Source organism: Lithobates pipiens, unplaced genomic scaffold (genome assembly GCF_037356315.1).
Source record: "Lithobates pipiens isolate NorthernLeopardFrog02 unplaced genomic scaffold, aLitPip1_a1.2 Scaffold_106, whole genome shotgun sequence".
NCBI classification, from domain to species: Eukaryota; Metazoa; Chordata; class Amphibia; order Anura; family Ranidae; genus Lithobates; species Lithobates pipiens.
Window position 1 is genome coordinate 300,804 of NW_027507692.1, and position 20,292 is coordinate 321,095.

At 51.0% G+C, this 20,292-nt stretch overlaps 1 protein-coding gene across 3 annotated transcripts in view; it reads right to left on the bottom strand.

The window, feature by feature from the left end:
* The window catches only part of LOC143958445 (protein sel-1 homolog 3-like), a 235,941-nt gene extending 215,928 nt beyond the window's left edge, over window positions 1-20,013 (bottom strand). Inside the window, exons 1-4 of one of the 3 annotated variants that reach the window (XM_077467819.1) lie at window positions 19,665-20,013; window positions 16,520-17,054; window positions 9,031-9,157; window positions 877-998 (exon numbers count right to left, since the gene is read on the bottom strand). In XM_077467819.1, coding sequence (XP_077323945.1) covers window positions 877-998; window positions 9,031-9,157; window positions 16,520-17,054; window positions 19,665-19,721 — 841 coding nt within the window. In that variant the 5' untranslated portion in view covers window positions 19,722-20,013. The remainder of the gene's footprint in view (window positions 1-876; window positions 999-9,030; window positions 9,158-16,519; window positions 17,055-19,664) is intronic. The other 2 variants (XM_077467818.1, XM_077467817.1) reach the window with 2 other exon arrangements.
* Between the last annotated feature and the right edge of the window lie 279 nt (window positions 20,014-20,292).

Below are 20,292 nucleotides of genomic sequence, written 5' to 3' on the forward strand. Positions count from 1 at the left end.
CATGTCCACATCCACCCCTCTGTCCAAGTATACCATGTCCACAGCCACCCCTCTGTCCAAGTATACCATGCCACCCCACTGTCCACGTATTCCACGTCCACATCCACCCCTCTGTCCAAGTATACCACATCCACATCCACCCCTCTGTCCAAGTATACCACGTCCACATCCACCCCTCTGTCCAAGTATACCACGTCCACATCCACCCCTCTGTCCAAGTATACCACGTCCACAGCCACCCCTCTGTCCAAGTATACCACGTCCACAGCCACCCCTCTGTCCAAGTATACCACGTCCACATCCACCCCTCTGTCCAAGTATACCACGTCCACAGCCACCCCTCTGTCCAAGTATACCACGTCCACATCCACCCCTCTGTCCAAGTATACCACGTCCACAGCCACCCCTCTGTCCAAGTATACCACGTCCACAGCCACCCCTCTGTCCAAGTATACCACGTCCACAGCCACCCCTCTGTCCCAGGTTTTACCTCCTCATAAAAAGAAATCAGATTTGTGTGACAACGTCTGTCTTTCATGAATGCATGCTGTCTGTTACTTAGAAGAACTCATCTATGTGGTCTTTTATATAGTCGGGAAGATACTGGAGAGTTTAGTAAGTTACACTAACAGGTATATAGTTATTGGTAAAGACTTTGATCCTTTTTTTAATATGGGCATCACGGTGGCCCTGCTCCAATCCAGTGGTGCCACTCCAGTCATTAACGAGCCCCTGAATATTAGATACAATGGCTTTGATAGAACGGAGCTCAATTCTTTTCAGATCCGTGGTTGTCAGTCATCTGGTCCAGGTGATTTACTCACCTTTGTCTCTCTACCCCTCCCCCTCTGTTTTCTCTCACTTTTCTGGTCCTACCTGATTTTGCCATCAGCAGAGCCGGGGTGACGTAGTCATTGGTGTCATCCAGATGGTAGAACACTCCGCAGAGACTGACTGGACACCGATCCATCACATACAGCCAGATGGAGAAGCTGCAGCTGTGGGACAACATGATATCAATATACGGTATATACAACATGGGAATCCCCCACAAATCACACGGACACGTATATACATGAATGGGCTTCTCCATTCCACAACAGAACATGGACCACCCTCCAGATAAAGTACCCAGTGATGGTCATCCCCTGCACAGACCCCAACAATCAGCTACCTCCAGATAAAGTACCCAGTGGTGGTCATCCCCTGCACAGACCCCAACAATCAGCTACCTCCAGATAAAGTACCCAGTGGTGGTCATCCCCTGCACAGACCCCAACAATCAGCTACCTCCAGATAAAGTACCCAGTGGTGGTCATCCCCTGCACAGACCCCACCAATCAGCTACCTCCAGATAAAGTACCCAGTGGTGGTCATCCCCTGCACAGATCCCACCAATCAGCTACCTCCAGATAAAGTACCCAGTGATGGTCATCCCCTGCACAGAGCCCACCAATCAGCTACCTCCAGATAAAGTACCCAGTGGTGGTCATCCCCTGTACAGACCCCACCAATCAGCTACCTCCAGATAAAGTACCCAGTGATGGTCATCCCCTGCACAGATCCCACCAATCAGCTACCTCCGGCTAAAGTACCCAGTGGTAGTCATCCCCTGCACAGACCCCACCAATCAGCTACCTCCAGATAAAGTACCCAGTGGTGGTCATCCCCTGCACAGACCCCCCCAATCAGCTACCTCCAGATAAAGTACCCAGTGGTGGTCATCCCCTGCACAGATCCCACCAATCAGCTACCTCCGGCTAAAGTACCCAGTGATGGTCATCCCCTGCACAGATCCCACCAATCAGCTACCTCCAGATAAAGTACCCAGTGGTGGTCATCCCCTGCACAGACCCCCCCAATCAGCTACCTCCAGATAAAGTACCCAGTGGTGGTCATCCCCTGCACAGATCCCACCAATCAGCTACCTCCGGCTAAAGTACCCAGTGATGGTCATCCCCTGCACAGATCCCACCAATCAGCTACCTCCAGATAAAGTACCCAGTGGTGGGCATCCCCTGCACAGACCCCCCCAATCAGCTACCTACGGCTAAAGTACCCAGTGGTAGTCATCCCCTGCACAGACCCCACCAATCAGCTACCTCCAGATAAAGTACCCAGTGGTGGTCATCCCCTGCACAGACCCCACCAATCAGCTACCTCCAGATAAAGTACCCAGTGATGGTCATCCCCTGCACAGACCCCACCAATCAGCTACCTCCAGATAAAGTACCCAGTGGTGGTCATCCCCTGCACAGACCCCACCAATCAGCTACCTCCAGATAAAGTACCCAGTGGTGGTCATCCCCTGCACAGACCCCACCAATCAGCTACCTCCAGCTAAAGTACCCAGTGGTAGTCATCCCCTGCACAGACCCCACCAATCAGCTACCTCCAGATAAAGTACCCAGTGGTGGTCATCCCCTGCACAGATCCCACCAATCAGCTACCTCCAGATAAAGTACCCAGTGGTGGTCATCCCCTGCACAGACCCCACCAGACAGCTACCTCCAGATAAAGTACCCAGTGGTGGTCATCCCCTGCACAGACCCCACCAATCAGCTACCTCCAGATAAAGTACCCAGTGGTGGTCATCACCTGCACAGACCCCACCAATCAGCTACCTCCAGATAAAGTACCCAGTAGTGGTCATCCCCTGCACAGACCCCCCCAATCAGCTACCTCCAGCTAAAGTACCCAGTGGTGGGCATCCCCTGCACATACCCCACCAATCATCTACTTACAGATAAAGTACCCAGTGGTGGTCATCCCCTGCACAGACCCCACCAATCAGCTACCTCCAGATAAAGTACCCAGTGGTGGTCATCCCCTGCACAGACCCCACCAATCAGCTACCTCCAGATAAAGTACCCAGTGGTGGTCATCCCCTGCACAGATCCCACCAATCAGCTACCTCCAGATAAAGTACCCAGTGGTGGTCATCCCCTGCACAGACCCCCCCAATCAGCTACCTCCAGCTAAAGTACCCAGTGGTGGTCATCCCCTGCACAGACCCCACCAATCAGCTACCTCCAGCTAAAGTACCCAGTGGTAGTCATCCCCTGCACAGATCCCACCAATCAGCTACCTCCAGCTAAAGTACCCAGTGGTAGTCATCCCCTGCACAGACCCCACCAATCAGCTACCTCCAGCTAAAGTACCCAGTGGTGGTCATCCCCTGCACAGACCCCACCAATCAGCTACCTCCAGATAAAGTACCCAGTGGTGGTCATCCCCTGCACAGACCCCACCAATCAGCTACCTCCAGATAAAGTACCCAGTGGTGGTCATCCCCTGCACAGACCCCACCAATCAGCTACCTCCAGCTAAAGTACCCAGTGGTGGTCATCCCCTGCACAGACCCCACCAATCAGCTACCTCCAGATAAAGTACCCAGTGGTGGTCATCCCCTGCACAGACCCCACCAATCAGCTACCTCCAGATAAAGTACCCAGTGGTGGTCATCCCCTGCACAGATCCCACCAATCAGCTACCTCCAGATAAAGTACCCAGTGGTGGTCATCCCCTGCACAGACCCCCCCAATCAGCTACCTCCAGCTAAAGTACCCAGTGGTGGTCATCCCCTGCACAGACCCCACCAATCAGCTACCTCCAGCTAAAGTACCCAGTGGTAGTCATCCCCTGCACAGATCCCACCAATCAGCTACCTCCAGCTAAAGTACCCAGTGGTAGTCATCCCCTGCACAGACCCCACCAATCAGCTACCTCCAGCTAAAGTACCCAGTGGTGGTCATCCCCTGCACAGACCCCACCAATCAGCTACCTCCAGATAAAGTACCCAGTGGTGGTCATCCCCTGCACAGACCCCACCAATCAGCTACCTCCAGATAAAGTACCCAGTGGTGGTCATCCCCTGCACAGACCCCACCAATCAGCTACCTCCAGCTAAAGTACCCAGTGGTGGTCATCCCCTGCACAGACCCCACCAATCAGCTACCTCCAGATAAAGTACCCAGTGGTGGTCATCCCCTGCACAGACCCCACCAATCATCTACTTCCAGATAAAGTACCCAGTGGTGGTCATCCCCTGCACAGACCCCACCAATCATCTACTTCCAGATAAAGTACCCAGTGGTGGTCATCACCTGCACAGACCCCACCAATCAGCTACCTCCAGATAAAGTACCCAGTGGTGGTCATCCCCTGCACAGACCCCACCAATCAGCTACCTCCAGATAAAGTACCCAGTGGTGGTCATCACCTGCACAGACCCCACCAATCAGCTACCTCCAGATAAAGTACCCAGTGGTGGTCATCCCCTGCACAGACCCCACCAATCAGCTACCTCCAGATAAAGTACCCAGTGGTGGTCATCACCTGCACAGATCCCACCAATCATCTACTTCCAGATAAAGTACCCAGTGGTGGTCATCACCTGCACAGACCCCACCAATCAGCTACCTCCAGCTAAAGTACCCAGTGATGGTCATCCCCTGCACAGATCCCACCAATCAGCTACCTCCAGCTAAAGTACCCAGTGATGGTCATCCCCTGCACAGATCCCACCAATCAGCTACCTCCAGATAAAGTACCCAGTGGTGGTCATCCCCTGCACAGACCCCACCAATCATCTACCTCCAGGTAAAGTCCTCAGTGGTGGTCATCCCCTGCACAGACCCCACCAATCAGCTACCTCCAGCTAAATTACCCAGTGATGGTCATCCCCTGCACAGATCCCACCAATCAGCTACCTCCAGCTAAATTACCCAGTGAAGGTCATCCCCTGCACAGACCCCACCAATCAGCTACCTCCAGCTAAAGTACCCAGTGGTGGTCATCCCCTGCACAGATCCCACCAATCAGCTACCTCCAGATAAAGTACCCAGTGGTGGTCATCCCCTGCACAGACCCCACCAATCAGCTACCTCCAGATAAAGTACCCAGTGGTCGTCATCCCCTGCACAGACCCCACCAATCAGCTACCTCCAGCTAAATTACCCAGTGAAGGTCATCCCCTGCACAGACCCCACCAATCAGCTACCTCCAGATAAAGTACCCAGTGATGGTCATCCCCTGCACAGACCCCACCAATCAGCTACCTCCAGCTAAATTACCCAGTGAAGGTCATCCCCTGCACAGACCCCACCAATCAGCTACCTCCAGCTAAATTACCCAGTGATGGTCATCCCCTGCACAGACCCCACCAATCAGCTACCTCCAGCTAAAGTACCCAGTGATGGTCTGGTTGCTACCAGAACTCTGCACAGAGCTGAAAGTCATATTGCAGGCATCCCCAGCAGTGTCCTTAGGGTTAGTGCGCTGGGCAGGGCAGGACTTACCATTGGGCTTGACTGGGCTCAAGCCCATGGGCCCCACCAAATAGGGGGCCCCGCAGAGATACATAACCGAGTGTACTCGGCTCGGCTCCGCTCACAGTCACGCCCAGTCGCGCCCTATGATGGACATAACACAGGGACTGGGCGTGAACGTGAGCCAAGCCGAGTACACTCGGATACTCTCTGCTCCACTCGGGGACTGCGACAGGGCCCCAGAGCCGCCAAGAGGACCCTAGAGCCGCCAAGAGGACCCGAGAGCCACCGATATGCGCCATTTTTAAACTTCAAGACTGCAATGACAAGGCTACAAATGGCACTGGGGCAAGGCTGCAAATGACAAGGCTACACTGACAAGGCTGCAATGACACTGGACAAGGCTGCAGATTGATGGGCAAGGCTGCCGATGGACACTGATAAGGGTGCATTGATGGGCATTTAAATGTACGTTTTTTTTCTTTAAACTTCCCTCCTAAAAGTTTTTTTCCTTAAAATCCCATCCTAAACTTCGGGTACGTGTTATACGCCGATAAATCCGATAATGTATAGAAGGTACGGCCCGAAAGTGACTCAAGCCCAGGGGCCCCCACCACCCTAAGTCCTGCCCTGGTGCTGGGGTTTCCCTTTAAAGAGATACCTGCATTCCACACAGGATCCCTCTGTACATCGATGTCTCGTTATCTGAAATGAGATGATTGGTTGGAATTTGGGAGGTTTAGTGGAATGGGATTGGGGAAGATTAGTGGAGACTTGTGGGATTGGTGGAGACTTGTGGGATTGGTGGAGATTTGTGGGATTGGTGGAGATTAGTGGAGACTTGTGGGATTGGTGGAGATTAGTGGAGATTTGTGGGATTGGTGGAGATTAGTCATGTCGGGCGGAGGAAATCTCTGAGAGTTAAAGTGAGTCAGAGATCAATCGTCATCCTGATCCCTCCATCCACGCCGGTCACCTACGCATTGACTGCGCTCTTCCAGATCACTTATTTGCCAACAATCAGAAGAAATATCTAATTCTACAACCCAGAGAGTGGCAGCTCCTGGGCTAGCCACAGCCAGGGGCCCATACTGGGGATATTTGGGGGACTGCATGGGGCCCCACGGCTCCTGAGGGGCCCTATGCATTCCCTGCCTCTTTTTCTGAACCATACATAGAAAACATCTAAATACCTCCAGAAATTCCCACAGCCACCGCACCTGACAAATCACGAGGGCCCCACCGTACTGGATAATTTATGAGGATCAGCTATTAACCCCTGCACTGCACCTGACACATTCTGAGGGCCACCTGTATAACACCCCCCCCCCCCCACTGCACCAGGAAAATCATGAGGGCCACCTGTCCCCCCCATCCCCACACACTGCACCTGAGAAATCACGAGGACCAGCTGTCCCCCCACACCCAACTATGTAGAGCATCACACAGGGGATCAGCTGGATGGATTTGGGTTCCTGAACTCCTAACCTGCTCTTCATTGATGTCTTCACCTTCCTCCTCCGTGTGCAGAAAGTCTGCTCTGTCCAGTCTTCCTTATTGTATGATCAGATCAACAGATACGTGTCACCATCTGTACAGACAGCCCTCTCTTTTGTCCTGGGAATGACCTGTACCGATCTGTGTCAGTGTCACCTAGGATCTAAGTGTCAGTGTCACCTTAGGGTCTAGGGGTCACCTTAGACTAGACCCTAAGGTGACACCAAACATCACCTGAAGTCTAGACCCTAAGGTAACCTTGACGCCTAGACCCTAAGGTGACGCTGATGACTAGATCCTAAGGTGACGCCTAAACCCTAAGGTGATGCTGATGCCTAGACCCTAAGGTGACACTGACACCTAGAAGCTAAGGTGACGCTGACGCCTAAACCCTAAGGTGACGCTGACACCTAGACCCTAAGGTGACGCTGACGTCTAGACCCTAAGGTGATGCCTAAACCCTAAGGTGACGCTGAAGCCTAGACCCTAAGGTGACGCCTAAACCCTAAGGTGACGCTGACACCTAGACCCTAAGGTGACGCCTAAACCCTAAGGTGACGCTGACGTCTAGACCCTAAGGTGATGCCTAAACCCTAAGGCGACGCTGAAGCCTAGACCCTAAGGTGACGCCTAAACCCTAAGGTGACGCTGATGCCTAGACACTAAGGTGACACTGACACCTAGACCTTAAGGTGACGCTGACGCCTAGACCCTAAGTTGACACTGACACCTAGACCTTAAGGTGACGCTGACGTCTAGACCCTAAGGTGATGCCTAAACCCTAAGGTGACGCTGAAGCCTAGACCCTAAGGTGACGCCTAAACCCTAAGGTGACGCTGACGTCTAGACCCTAAGGTGATGCCTAAACCCTAAGGCGACGCTGATGCCTAGACACTAAGGTGACACTGACACCTAGACCTTAAGGTGACGCTGACGCCTAGACCCTAAGTTGACACTGACGCCTAGACACTAAGGTGATGCCTAGACCCTAAGGTGACGCCTAGACCCTAAGGTGATGCTGACGTCTAGACCCTAAAGTGACGCCAAATCCTAAGGTGACACCTAGACCCTAAGGTGATGCTGATGCCTAGACCCTAAGGTGACGCTGATGCCTAGAACCTAAGGTGACGCCTAGACCCTAAGGTGACGCTGATGCCTAGAACCTAAGGTGACGCCTAGACCCTAAGGTGATGCTGATGCCTAGGGTTAGGGTTAAGGTTAGGGTTAGAGACTGCAAATATAACTAACTCTAACTCTGACCCTAACCCTAGACCCTAAGGTGACGCTGACGTCTAGACCCTAAGGTAACGCCAAACCCTAAGGTGACGCCTAGACCCTAAGGTGATGCTGACACCTAGACCCCAAGGTGACGCTGATGTCTAGACACTAAGGTGACGCTATTGCCTAGACCCTAAGGTGACATTTTGTGTCACCTTAAGGTCTAGGCGTCAGCGTCACCTTAGGGTCTAGACATCTAGGCATCAGTGTCACCTTAGGGTCTAGGCGTCAGTGTCACCTTAGGGTTTGGCGTTACCTTAGGGTCTAGACGTCAGCGTCACCTTAGGGCAGTGATGGAGAACCTTGGCACTCCAGATGTTTTGGAACTACATTTCCCATGATGCTCATGCACACTGCAGTGTAGTGGAGCATCATGGGAAATGTAGTTCCAAAACATCTGGAGTGCCAAGGTTCACCATCACTGCCTTAGGGTCTAGGCATCAGTGTCACCTTAGGGTCTAGGTGTCGGGGGGGAAGTGCTGATGGTTCCCGTAGTTTCTTCATTTCTCCTGGGATGTCGGCTATGGGGGTTCAGGGGGTTTGTGTGACCTCTGACCTTAAGGGTAGGGTCTCTATCTGAAAGGACTCAATCACCTCACACACTTTTAAATTTAAAGGGGAATCGTACTGAGATATGGAGACGGTCATTGCTGAACCCCTTCTTAAAATGCTCATTGCCCGGCTGCTTCTGGCTTCATCCATTTCTGAGTCACAGAGGAAAGTCAGGACTCTTAAATTGTATATTTGTTCCCAGTCAGTATGATTACATTGGATCAGCATGGCAGCCAGGCAGATAGCATCTTCAGAAGAAAACCTTGTGAATTGTGAATTGCTACAAGGTTACAATGTACAGTCTGATCACGGGGGGGGGGGGGACTGAGTGATAAAGGTGGAGATTCTATAGACAGCTGTGCTGTTGGCTGTCAGGAATCTATATGTAATGACAGGTCCACTTTTAGTGGGTTTAGTGAAGGAAAGTACTTACCGTGGTGCCATTACATTGTACTGCCTCCGGCGCTCCAGCCCGGGGTCCAGGTACGGCTCCGGTCTCCTCACAATGCCAAAACCTTCTCCGGTACAAGCATAGAGGAACGGGAGGAGACGGACGACTTCTACCGGAAAAAATAAATGTATTCAATATAATGCCAGACAAAGAATATTCTTCTGTTATTTTTATATCACCGACCTCCACCGAGACGTCGCATGTCAGCCGCGACGTCACATGTCAGCCGCGACGTCGCATGTCAGCCGCGACGTCGCATGTCAGCGAGACGTCGCATGTCAGCAAGACGTCGCATGTCAGCAAGACGTCGCATGTCAGCCGCGACGTCGCATGTCAGCCGCGAGGTCGCGTGTCAGCGAGACGTCACATGTCAGCCGAGACATCACATGTCAGCCGCGACGTCACATGTCAGCCGAGACGTCACATGTCAGCCGAGACGTCACATGTCAGCCGCGACGTCACATGTCAGCCGCGACGTCACATGTCAGCCGCGACGTCACATGTCAGCCGCGACGTCACATGTCAGCCGCGACGTCACATGTCAGCCGCGACGTCACATGTCAGCCGAGACGTCACATGTCAGCCGAGACGTCACATGTCAGCCGAGACGTCACATGTCAGCTGAGACGTCACATATCAGCCGAGACATCACATGTCAGCAGAGACGTCACATGTCAGCCACGACGTTGCATGTCAGCCGAGACGTCACATGTCAGCCGAGACGTCACATTTCAGCAGAGACGTCACATATCAGCCGAGACATCACATGTCAGCCGAGACGTCCCATATCAGCCGAGACATCACATGTCAGCCGAGACGTCCCATATCAGCCGAGACATCACATGTCAGCCGCGACGTCGCATGTCAGCCGCGAGGTCGCATGTCAGCCGCGAGGTCGCGTGTCAGCGAGACGTCACATGTCAGCCGAGACATCACATGTCAGCCGCGACGTCACATGTCAGCCGAGACGTCACATGTCAGCCGAGACATCACATGTCAGCCGCGACGTCACATGTCAGCCGCGACGTCACATGTCAGCCGCGACGTCACATGTCAGCCGAGACATCACATGTCAGCCGAGACATCACATGTCAGCCGAGACATCACATGTCAGCCGCGACGTCACATGTCAGCCGCGACGTCACATGTCAGCCGAGACGTCACATGTCAGCTGAGACGTCACATATCAGCCGAGACATCACATGTCAGCAGAGACGTCACATGTCAGCTGAGACGTCACATATCAGCCGAGACATCACATGTCAGCAGAGACGTCACATGTCAGCCACGACGTTGCATGTCAGCCGAGACGTCACATGTCAGCCGAGACGTCACATTTCAGCAGAGACGTCACATATCAGCCGAGACATCACATGTCAGCCGAGACGTCCCATATCAGCCGAGACATCACATGTCAGCCGAGACGTCCCATGTCAGCCGAGACGTCCCATGTCAGCCGCGAGGTCGCGTGTCAGCGAGACGTCACATGTCAGCCGAGACATCACATGTCAGCCGCGACGTCACATGTCAGCCGAGACGTCACATGTCAGCCGAGACGTCACATGTCAGCCGCGACGTCACATGTCAGCCGCGACGTCACATGTCAGCCGCGACATCACATGTCAGCCGAGACGTCCCATATCAGCCGAGACATCGCATGTCAGCCGCGACGTCGCATGTCAGCCGCGAGGTCGCGTGTCAGCGAGACGTCACATGTCAGCCGAGACATCACATGTCAGCCGCGACGTCACATGTCAGCCGAGACGTCACATGTCAGCCGCGACGTCACATGTCAGCCGCGACGTCACATGTCAGCTGAGACGTCACATATCAGCCGAGACATCACATGTCAGCAGAGACGTCACATGTCAGCTGAGACGTCACATATCAGCCGAGACATCACATGTCAGCAGAGACGTCACATGTCAGCCACGACGTTGCATGTCAGCCGAGACGTCACATGTCAGCCGAGACGTCACATGTCAGCCGAGACGTCACATGTCAGCTGAGACGTCACATATCAGCCGAGACATCACATGTCAGCAGAGACGTCACATGTCAGCAGAGACGTCACATATCAGCAGAGACGTCACATGTCAGCCACGACGTTGCATGTCAGCCGAGACGTCACATGTCAGCCGAGACGTCACATGTCAGCCGAGACGTCACATGTCAGCCGAGACGTCACATTTCAGCAGAGACGTCACATGTCAGCCGAGACGTCCCATATCAGCCGAGACATCACATGTCAGCCGAGACGTCACATGTCAGCCGAGACGTCACATGTCAGCAGAGACGTCACATATCAGCCGAGATGTCACATGTCAGCTGAGACGTCACATGTCAGCCGAGACGTCACATGTCAGCCAAAACGTCACATGTCAGCAGAGACGTCACATATCAGCCGAGACATCACATGTCAGCCGAAACGTCACATGTCACCAGAGACGTCACATATCAGCCGAGACATCACATGTCAGCCGAGACGTCACATGTCAGCCGAGACGTCACATGTCAGCCGAGACGTCACATATCCGCAGAGACGTCACATATCAGCCGTGACGTCACATGTCAGCAGAGACGTCACATGTCAGCAGAGAAGTCACATATCAACCGAGACATCACATGTCAGCAGAGACGTCACATGTCAGCCGACTAGTCACATGTCAGCCGAGACGTCACATGTCAGCCGAGACGTCACATGTCAGCCGAGACGTCACATATCCGCAAAGACGTCACATATCAGCCGTGACGTCACATGTCAGCAGAGACATCACATGTCAGCCACGACGTTGCATGTCAGCCGAGACGTCACATGTCAGCCGAGACGTCCCATATCAGCCGAGACGTCCCATATCAGCTGAGACATCACATATCAGCCGAGACATCACATGTCAGCCGAGACGTCACATGTCAGCCGAGACGTCACATGTCAGCCGAGACGTCACATTTCAGCAGAGACGTCACATGTCAGCCGAGACGTCCCATATCAGCCGAGACATCACATGTCACCCGAGACGTCACATGTCAGCCGAGACGTCACATGTCAGCCGAGACGTCACATATCCGCAAAGACGTCACATATCAGCCGTGACGTCACATGTCAGCAGAGACATCACATGTCAGCCACGACGTTGCATGTCAGCCGAGACGTCACATGTCAGCCGAGACGTCCCATATCAGCCGAGACGTCCCATATCAGCTGAGACATCACATATCAGCCGAGACATCACATGTCAGCCGAGACGTCACATGTCAGCCGAGACGTCACATGTCAGCCGAGACGTCACATTTCAGCAGAGACGTCACATGTCAGCCGAGACGTCCCATATCAGCCGAGACATCACATGTCAGCCGAGACGTCACATGTCAGCCGAGACGTCACATGTCAGCAGAGACGTCACATATCAGCCGAGATGTCACATGTCAGCTGAGACGTCACATGTCAGCCGAGACGTCACATGTCAGCCAAAACGTCACATGTCAGCAGAGACGTCACATATCAGCCGAGACATCACATGTCAGCCGAAACGTCACATGTCAGCCGAGACGTCACATGTCAGCCGAGACGTCACATGTCAGCCGAGACGTCACATGTCAGCCGAGACGTCACATTTCAGCAGAGACGTCACATGTCAGCCGAGACGTCCCATATCAGCCGAGACATCACATGTCAGCCGAGACGTCACATGTCAGCCGAGACGTCACATGTCAGCAGAGACGTCACATATCAGCCGAGATGTCGCATGTCAGCTGAGACGTCACATGTCAGCCGAGACGTCACATGTCAGCCAAAACGTCACATGTCAGCCGAGAGGTCACATATCCGCAGAGACGTCACATATCAGCCGTGACGTCACATGTCAGCAGAGACGTCACATGTCAGCAGAGAAGTCACATATCAACCGAGACATCACATGTCAGCAGAGACGTCACATGTCAGCCGAGTAGTCACATGTCAGCCGAGACGTCACATGTCAGCCGAGACGTCACATGTCAGCCGAGACGTCACATGTCAGCCGAGACGTCACATATCCGCAAAGACGTCACATATCAGCCGTGACGTCACATGTCAGCAGAGACATCACATGTCAGCCACGACGTTGCATGTCAGCCGAGACGTCACATGTCAGCCGAGACGTCCCATATCAACCGAGACGTCCCATATCAGCTGAGACATCACATATCAGCCGAGACATCACATGTCAGCCGAAACGTCACATGTCAGCAGAGACGTCACATGTCAGCGAGATGTCACATGTCAGCCGAGACGTCACATGTCAGCCGAGACGTCACATGCCAGCCGAGACGTCACATGCCAGCCGAGACGTCACATGTCAGCCGAGACGTCACATATCAGCCGAGACGTCACATATCAGCCGAGACGTCACATGCCAGCCGAGACGTCACATGTCAGCCGAGACGTCACATGTCAGCCGAGACGTCACATATCAGCCAAGACGTCACATGTCAGCCGAGACGTCACATGTCAGCCGAGACGTCACATGTCAGCCGAGACGTCACATGTCAGCCGAGACGTCACATGTCAGCCGAGACGTCACATGTCAGCCGAGACGTCACATATCCGCAAAGACGTCACATATCAGCCGTGACGTCACATGTCAGCAGAGACATCACATGTCAGCCACGACGTTGCATGTCAGCCGAGACGTCACATGTCAGCCGAGACGTCACATGTCAGCCGAGACGTCACATGTCAGCCGAGACGTCACATGTCAGCCGAGACGTCCCATATCAGCCGAGACGTCCCATATCAGCCGAGACGTCCCATATCAGCCGAGACATCACATGTCAGCCGAAACGTCACATGTCAGCCGAAACGTCACATGTCAGCCGAGACGTCACATGTCAGCCGAGACGTCCCATATCAACCGAGACGTCCCATATCAGCTGAGACATCACATATCAGCCGAGACATCACATGTCAGCCGAAACGTCACATGTCAGCAGAGACGTCACATGTCAGCGAGATGTCACATGTCAGCCGAGACGTCACATGTCAGCCGAGACGTCCCATATCAACCGAGACGTCCCATATCAGCTGAGACATCACATATCAGCCGAGACATCACATGTCAGCCGAAACGTCACATGTCAGCAGAGACGTCACATGTCAGCGAGATGTCACATGTCAGCCGAGACGTCACATGTCAGCCGAGACGTCACATGCCAGCCGAGACGTCACATGTCAGCCGAGATGTCACATGTCAGCCGAGACGTCACATATCAGCCGAGACGTCACATGCCAGCCGAGACGTCACATGTCAGCCGAGACGTCACATGTCAGCCGAGACGTCACATATCAGCCAAGACGTCACATGTCAGCCGAGACGTCACATGTCAGCCGAGACGTCACATGTCAGCCGAGACGTCACATATCAGCCGAGACGTCACATGTCAGCCGAGACGTCACATGTCAGCCGAGACGTCACATGTCAGCCGAGACGTCACATATCCGCAAAGACGTCACATATCAGCCGTGACGTCACATGTCAGCAGAGACATCACATGTCAGCCGAGACGTCACATGTCAGCCGAGACGTCCCATATCAGCCGAGACGTCCCATATCAGCTGAGACATCACATATCAGCCGAGACATCACATGTCAGCCGAGACATCACATGTCAGCCGAAACGTCACATGTCAGCAGAGACGTCACATGTCAGCGAGATGTCACATGTCAGCCAAGACGTCACATGCCAGCCGAGACGTCACATGTCAGCCGAGATGTCACATGTCAGCCGAGACGTCACATATCAGCCGAGACGTCACATGCCAGCCGAGACGTCACATGTCAGCCGAGACGTCACATGTCAGCCGAGACGTCACATATCAGCCGAGATGTCACATGTCAGCCGAAACGTCACATGTCAGCAGAGACGTCACATGTCAGCGAGATGTCACATGTCAGCAGAGACGTCACATGTCAGCGAGATGTCACATGTCAGCAGAGACGTCACATGTCAGCTGAGACGTCACATGTCAGGTAGTAATAACACAGATAGTAATAAGACAGGTAGTAATAATACAGGTAGTAATAACACAGATAGTAATAATACAGATAGTAATAATACAGGTAGTAATAATACAGGTAGTAATAATACAGATAGTAATAATACAGATAGTAATAAGACAGGTAGTAATAATACAGATAGTAATAATACAGGTAGTAATAATACAGGTAGTAATAATACAGGTAGTAATAATACAGATAGTAATAATACAGATAGTAATAAGACAGGTAGTAATAATACAGATAGTAATAATACAGGTAGTAATAATACAGGTAGTAATAAGACAGGTAGTAATAATACAGATAGTAATAATACAGATAGTAATAATACAGGTAGTAATAATACAGATAGTAATAATACAGGTATTAATAATACAGATAGTAATAAGACAGGTAGTAATAATACAGGTAGTAATAATACAGGTAGTAATAATACAGATAGTAATAATACAGGTAGTAATAATACAGATAGTAATAATACAGATAGTAATAAGACAGGTAGTAATAATACAGATAGTAATAATACAGGTAGTAATAATACAGATAGTAATAAGACAGGTAGTAATAATACAGGTAGTAATAATACAGATAGTAATAATACAGGTAGTAATAATACAGATAGTAATAATACAGATAGTAATAATACAGATAGTAATAAGACAGGTAGTAATAATACAGATAGTAATAAGACAGGTAGTAATAATACAGGTAGTAATAATACAGATAGTAATAATACAGGTAGTAATAATACAGATAGTAATAATACAGGTAGTAATAACACAGATAGTAATAATACAGGTAGTAATAACACAGATAGTAATAATACAGATAGTAATAATACAGATAGTAATAATACAGATAGTAATAATACAGATAGTAATAAGACAGGTAGTAATAATACAGATAGTAATAATACAGGTAGTAATAATACAGATAGTAATAAGACAGGTAGTAATAACACAGATAGTAATAACACAGATAGTAATAATACAGATAGTAATAAGACAGGTAGTAATAATACAGATAGTAATAATACAGATAGTAATAATACAGATAGTAATAATACAGATAGTAATAAGACAGGTAGTAATAATACAGGTAGTAATAATACAGGTAGTAATAATACAGGTAGTAATAATACAGATAGTAATAATACAGGTAGTAATAACACAGATAGTAATAACACAGATAGTAATAATACAGATAGTAATAATACAGGTAGTAATAATACAGATAGTAATAAGACAGGTAGTAATAATACAGGTAGTAATAATACAGATAGTAATAATACAGGTAGTAATAATACAGATAGTAATAATACAGATAGTAATAATACAGATAGTAATAATACAGGTAGTAATAATACAGATAGTAATAATACAGGTAGTAATAAGACAGGTAGTAACAGAGTGATAGTAAAGGTGTGTAGAAATCACCTTCCTCGGCTGGGCACTGCGGCACTTTTTCCATCCTGACCTTCCACAATACATGCTGGTCCCATTGCGGACATTTGCGATGGTCTTTGTATGGCCGACTATTGGGTGTCGGGATTTCTATTTGATGAAGAATTTTGGCCACTCCATTCCTATAGGAGGATCGGTCGGGGATGTTGAGGTCAATGGGAGGATCGGAGATCCAGGCTCGGAGAAGAACGTCGGTGACATAGATGGGCCGGCGGAGGATCCAGTCCTCTCTGTAGACCATCTGATCCGGAAAGTTTAGCCGGATCTCCCGAATCTTTTCTGTACCATCCGGCCTGCAAGTCCAACGTCTTTTAAATATGCCAACCAGAGGCTTGGTAATGGAAGATGCCAGAACATCTACATGGACCACCTGGTCCGGCTGGCACTGATACAGGATTTCTATGACCGAAGAATCAGACAAAGTCCTCGGTGGGTCAAAGAACTCAATGTAAGACTTGGTGGGGGTTGGGGCTGAAGTCTCTGAGGTGATGACCTGCATCCAACAGGACTGGACAAAGAAAGAATATCAGTCTCTGTACCAGAGGAGCTTACACTCTAATGTCCCCCCCCCCCGTCACCCACTATTATCATTATACATTTATATAGCTCTGACATATACCGCAGTGCTGTACAGAGACCACTGAGCCAGTCACATGAGTCTCTGTACAGAGGAGCTTACACTCTAATGTCCCCTCCCCCACAGTCACATCAGTCTCTGTACAGAGAAGCTTACACTCTAATGTCTCCTCCCCCCCACAGTCACATCAGTCTCTGTACAGAGGAGCTTACACTCTAATGTCCCCCCCTGCCACCCACTATTATCATTATACATTTATATAGCTCTGACATATACCGCAGTGCTGTACAGAGACCACTGAGCCAGTCACATGAGTCTCTGTACAGAGGAGCTTACACTCTAATGTCCCCTCCCCCACAGTCACATCAGTCTCTGTACAGAGGAGCTTACACTCTAATGTCCCCTCCCCCACAGTCACATCAGTCTCTGTACAGAGGAGCTTACACTCTAATGTCCCCTCCCCCACAGTCACATCAGTCTCTGTACAGAGGAGCTTACACTCTAATGTCTCCCCCCCCCACAGTCACATCAGTCTCTGTACAGAGGAGCTTACACTCTAATGTCCTCTCCCCCCACAGTCACATCAGTCTCTGTACAGAGGAGCTTACACTCTAATGTCTCCCCCCCCCCCACAGTCACATCAGTCTCTGTACCAGAGGAGCTTACACTCTAATGTCTCCCCCCCCCCACAGTCACATCAGTCTCTGTACAGAGGAGCTTACACTCTAATGCCCCCTCCCCCACAGTCACATCAGTCTCTGTACCAGAGGAGCTTACACTCTAATGTCCCCTCCCCCACAGTCACATCAGTCTCTGTACAGAGGAGCTTACACTCTAATGTCCCCTCCCCCACAGTCACATCAGTCTCTGTACCAGAGGAGCTTACACTCTAATGTCTCCCCCCCCCCCCCACAGTCACATCAGTCTCTGTACAGAGGAGCTTACACTCTAATGCCCCCTCCCCCACAGTCACATCAGTCTCTGTACCAGAGGAGCTTACACTCTAATGTCTCCCCCCCCCACAGTCACATCAGTCTCTGTACAGAGGAGCTTACACTCTAATGCCCCCTCCCCCACAGTCACATCAGTCTCTGTACCAGAGGAGCTTACACTCTAATGTCTCCCCCCCCCACAGTCACATCAGTCTCTGTACAGAGGAGCTTACACTCTAATGTCTCCCCCCCCCACAGTCACATCAGTCTCTGTACAGAGGAGCTTACACTCTAATGTCCCCTCCCCCCACAGTCACATCAGTCTCTGTACAGAGGAGCTTACACTTTAATGTCTCCTCCCCCCCACAGTCACATCAGTCTCTGTACAGAGGAGCTTACACTCTAATGTCTCCCCCCCCCCACAGTCACATCAGTCTCTGTACAGAGGAGCTTACACTCTAATGCCCCCTCCCCCACAGTCACATCAGTCTCTGTACCAGAGGAGCTTACACTCTAATGTCCCCTCCCCCCACAGTCACATCAGTCTCTGTACAGAGGAGCTTACACTCTAATGTCCCCTCCCCCACAGTCACATCAGTCTCTGTACAGAGGAGCTTACACTTTAATGTCTCCTCCCCCCCACAGTCACATCAGTCTCTGTACAGAGGAGCTTACACTCTAATGTCTCCCCCCCCCCACAGTCACATCAGTCTCTGTACAGAGGAGCTTACACTCTAATGTCCCCTCCCCCACAGTCACATCAGTCTCTGTACAGAGGAGCTTACACTCTAATGTCCCCTCCCCCACAGTCACATCAGTCTCTGTACCAGAGGAGCTTACACTCTAATGTCCCCTCCCCCACAGTCACATCAGTCTCTGTACAGAGGAGCTTACACTCTAATGTCCCCTCCCCCACAGTCACATCAGTCTCTGTACAGAGGAGCTTACACTCTAATGTCCCCTCCCCCACAGTCACATCAGTCTCTGTACAGAGGAGCTTACACTCTAATGTCCCCTCCCCCCACAGTCACATCAGTCTCTGTACAGAGGAGCTTACACTCTAATGTCTCCCCCCCCACAGTCACATCAGTCTCTGTACAGAGGAGCTTACACTCTAATGTCTCCCCCCCCCACAGTCACATCAGTCTCTGTACAGAGGAGCTTACACTCTAATGTCTCCCCCCCCCCACAGTCACATCAGTCTCTGTACAGAGGAGCTTACACTCTAATGTCCCCTCCCCCACAGTCACATCAGTCTCTGTACCAGAGGAGCTTACACTCTAATGTCTCCCCCCCCCACAGTCACATCAGTCTCTGTACAGAGGAGCTTACACTCTAATGCCCCCTCCCCCCACAGTCACACCAGTCTCTGTACCAGAGGAGCTTACACTCTAATGTGCCCCCCCCCCCCCGTCACCCACTATTATCATTATACATTTATATAGCTCTAACATATACTGCAGTGCTGTACAGAGACCACTGAGCCAGTCACATAAGTCTCTGTACCAAAGGAGCTTACACTCTAATGTCCCCTCCCCTCAGTCACACACTATTATTATACATTTATATAGCTCTGACATATACCGCAGTGCTGTACAGAGAACCATACCTGGCAGAGGAGGAGGCAGCAGAGAAGGGTCTCCTGGACTCTCCATTGAGGCGCCATGATGGATATTATTTTTGGGGAGTCTGGTACCCCCGACACTCACATCTCCACTTTCTGGTCTGGCAGTGGTCAGGATGTTCCGGGATTATGGAAATTCATGGAGTTCAGGATAGATCCAGTCTGGGAGGTCGGTGGTTCTCCAGTGGTGGCCGGTATCGGTAGCTGGTGATATTCTGGTATTGGCAGCGATCTCCGGCACGCCGTGGGATGCAGAATACACGCCGTGGGATGCAGAATACACGCCGTGGGATGCAGAATACACGCCGTGATACGTGGAACCTGCTGGGGAGGCAGAACGAGTTCAAACATCAGATAAAGTTATGAAGTCAGCTTAACCTCTTATATCCGGGAAAAGTCACCAAACCGACTGCAAACACTAAGACAATAAAAGCCAGCCGGCCGAAGCAAGTCACCACACAGGACCGATGACAGGGAAAGGAAAACAATGTCATTCTTAAAGTGACCCCGACACAAAGAAATGTCCCACCAGATAGACCTGAGCGCCGTCACAAAATTCATTTAGTTTCGTATTACAAAAATCTAATTTTCGTTCGATTCATAAACTTTTCGT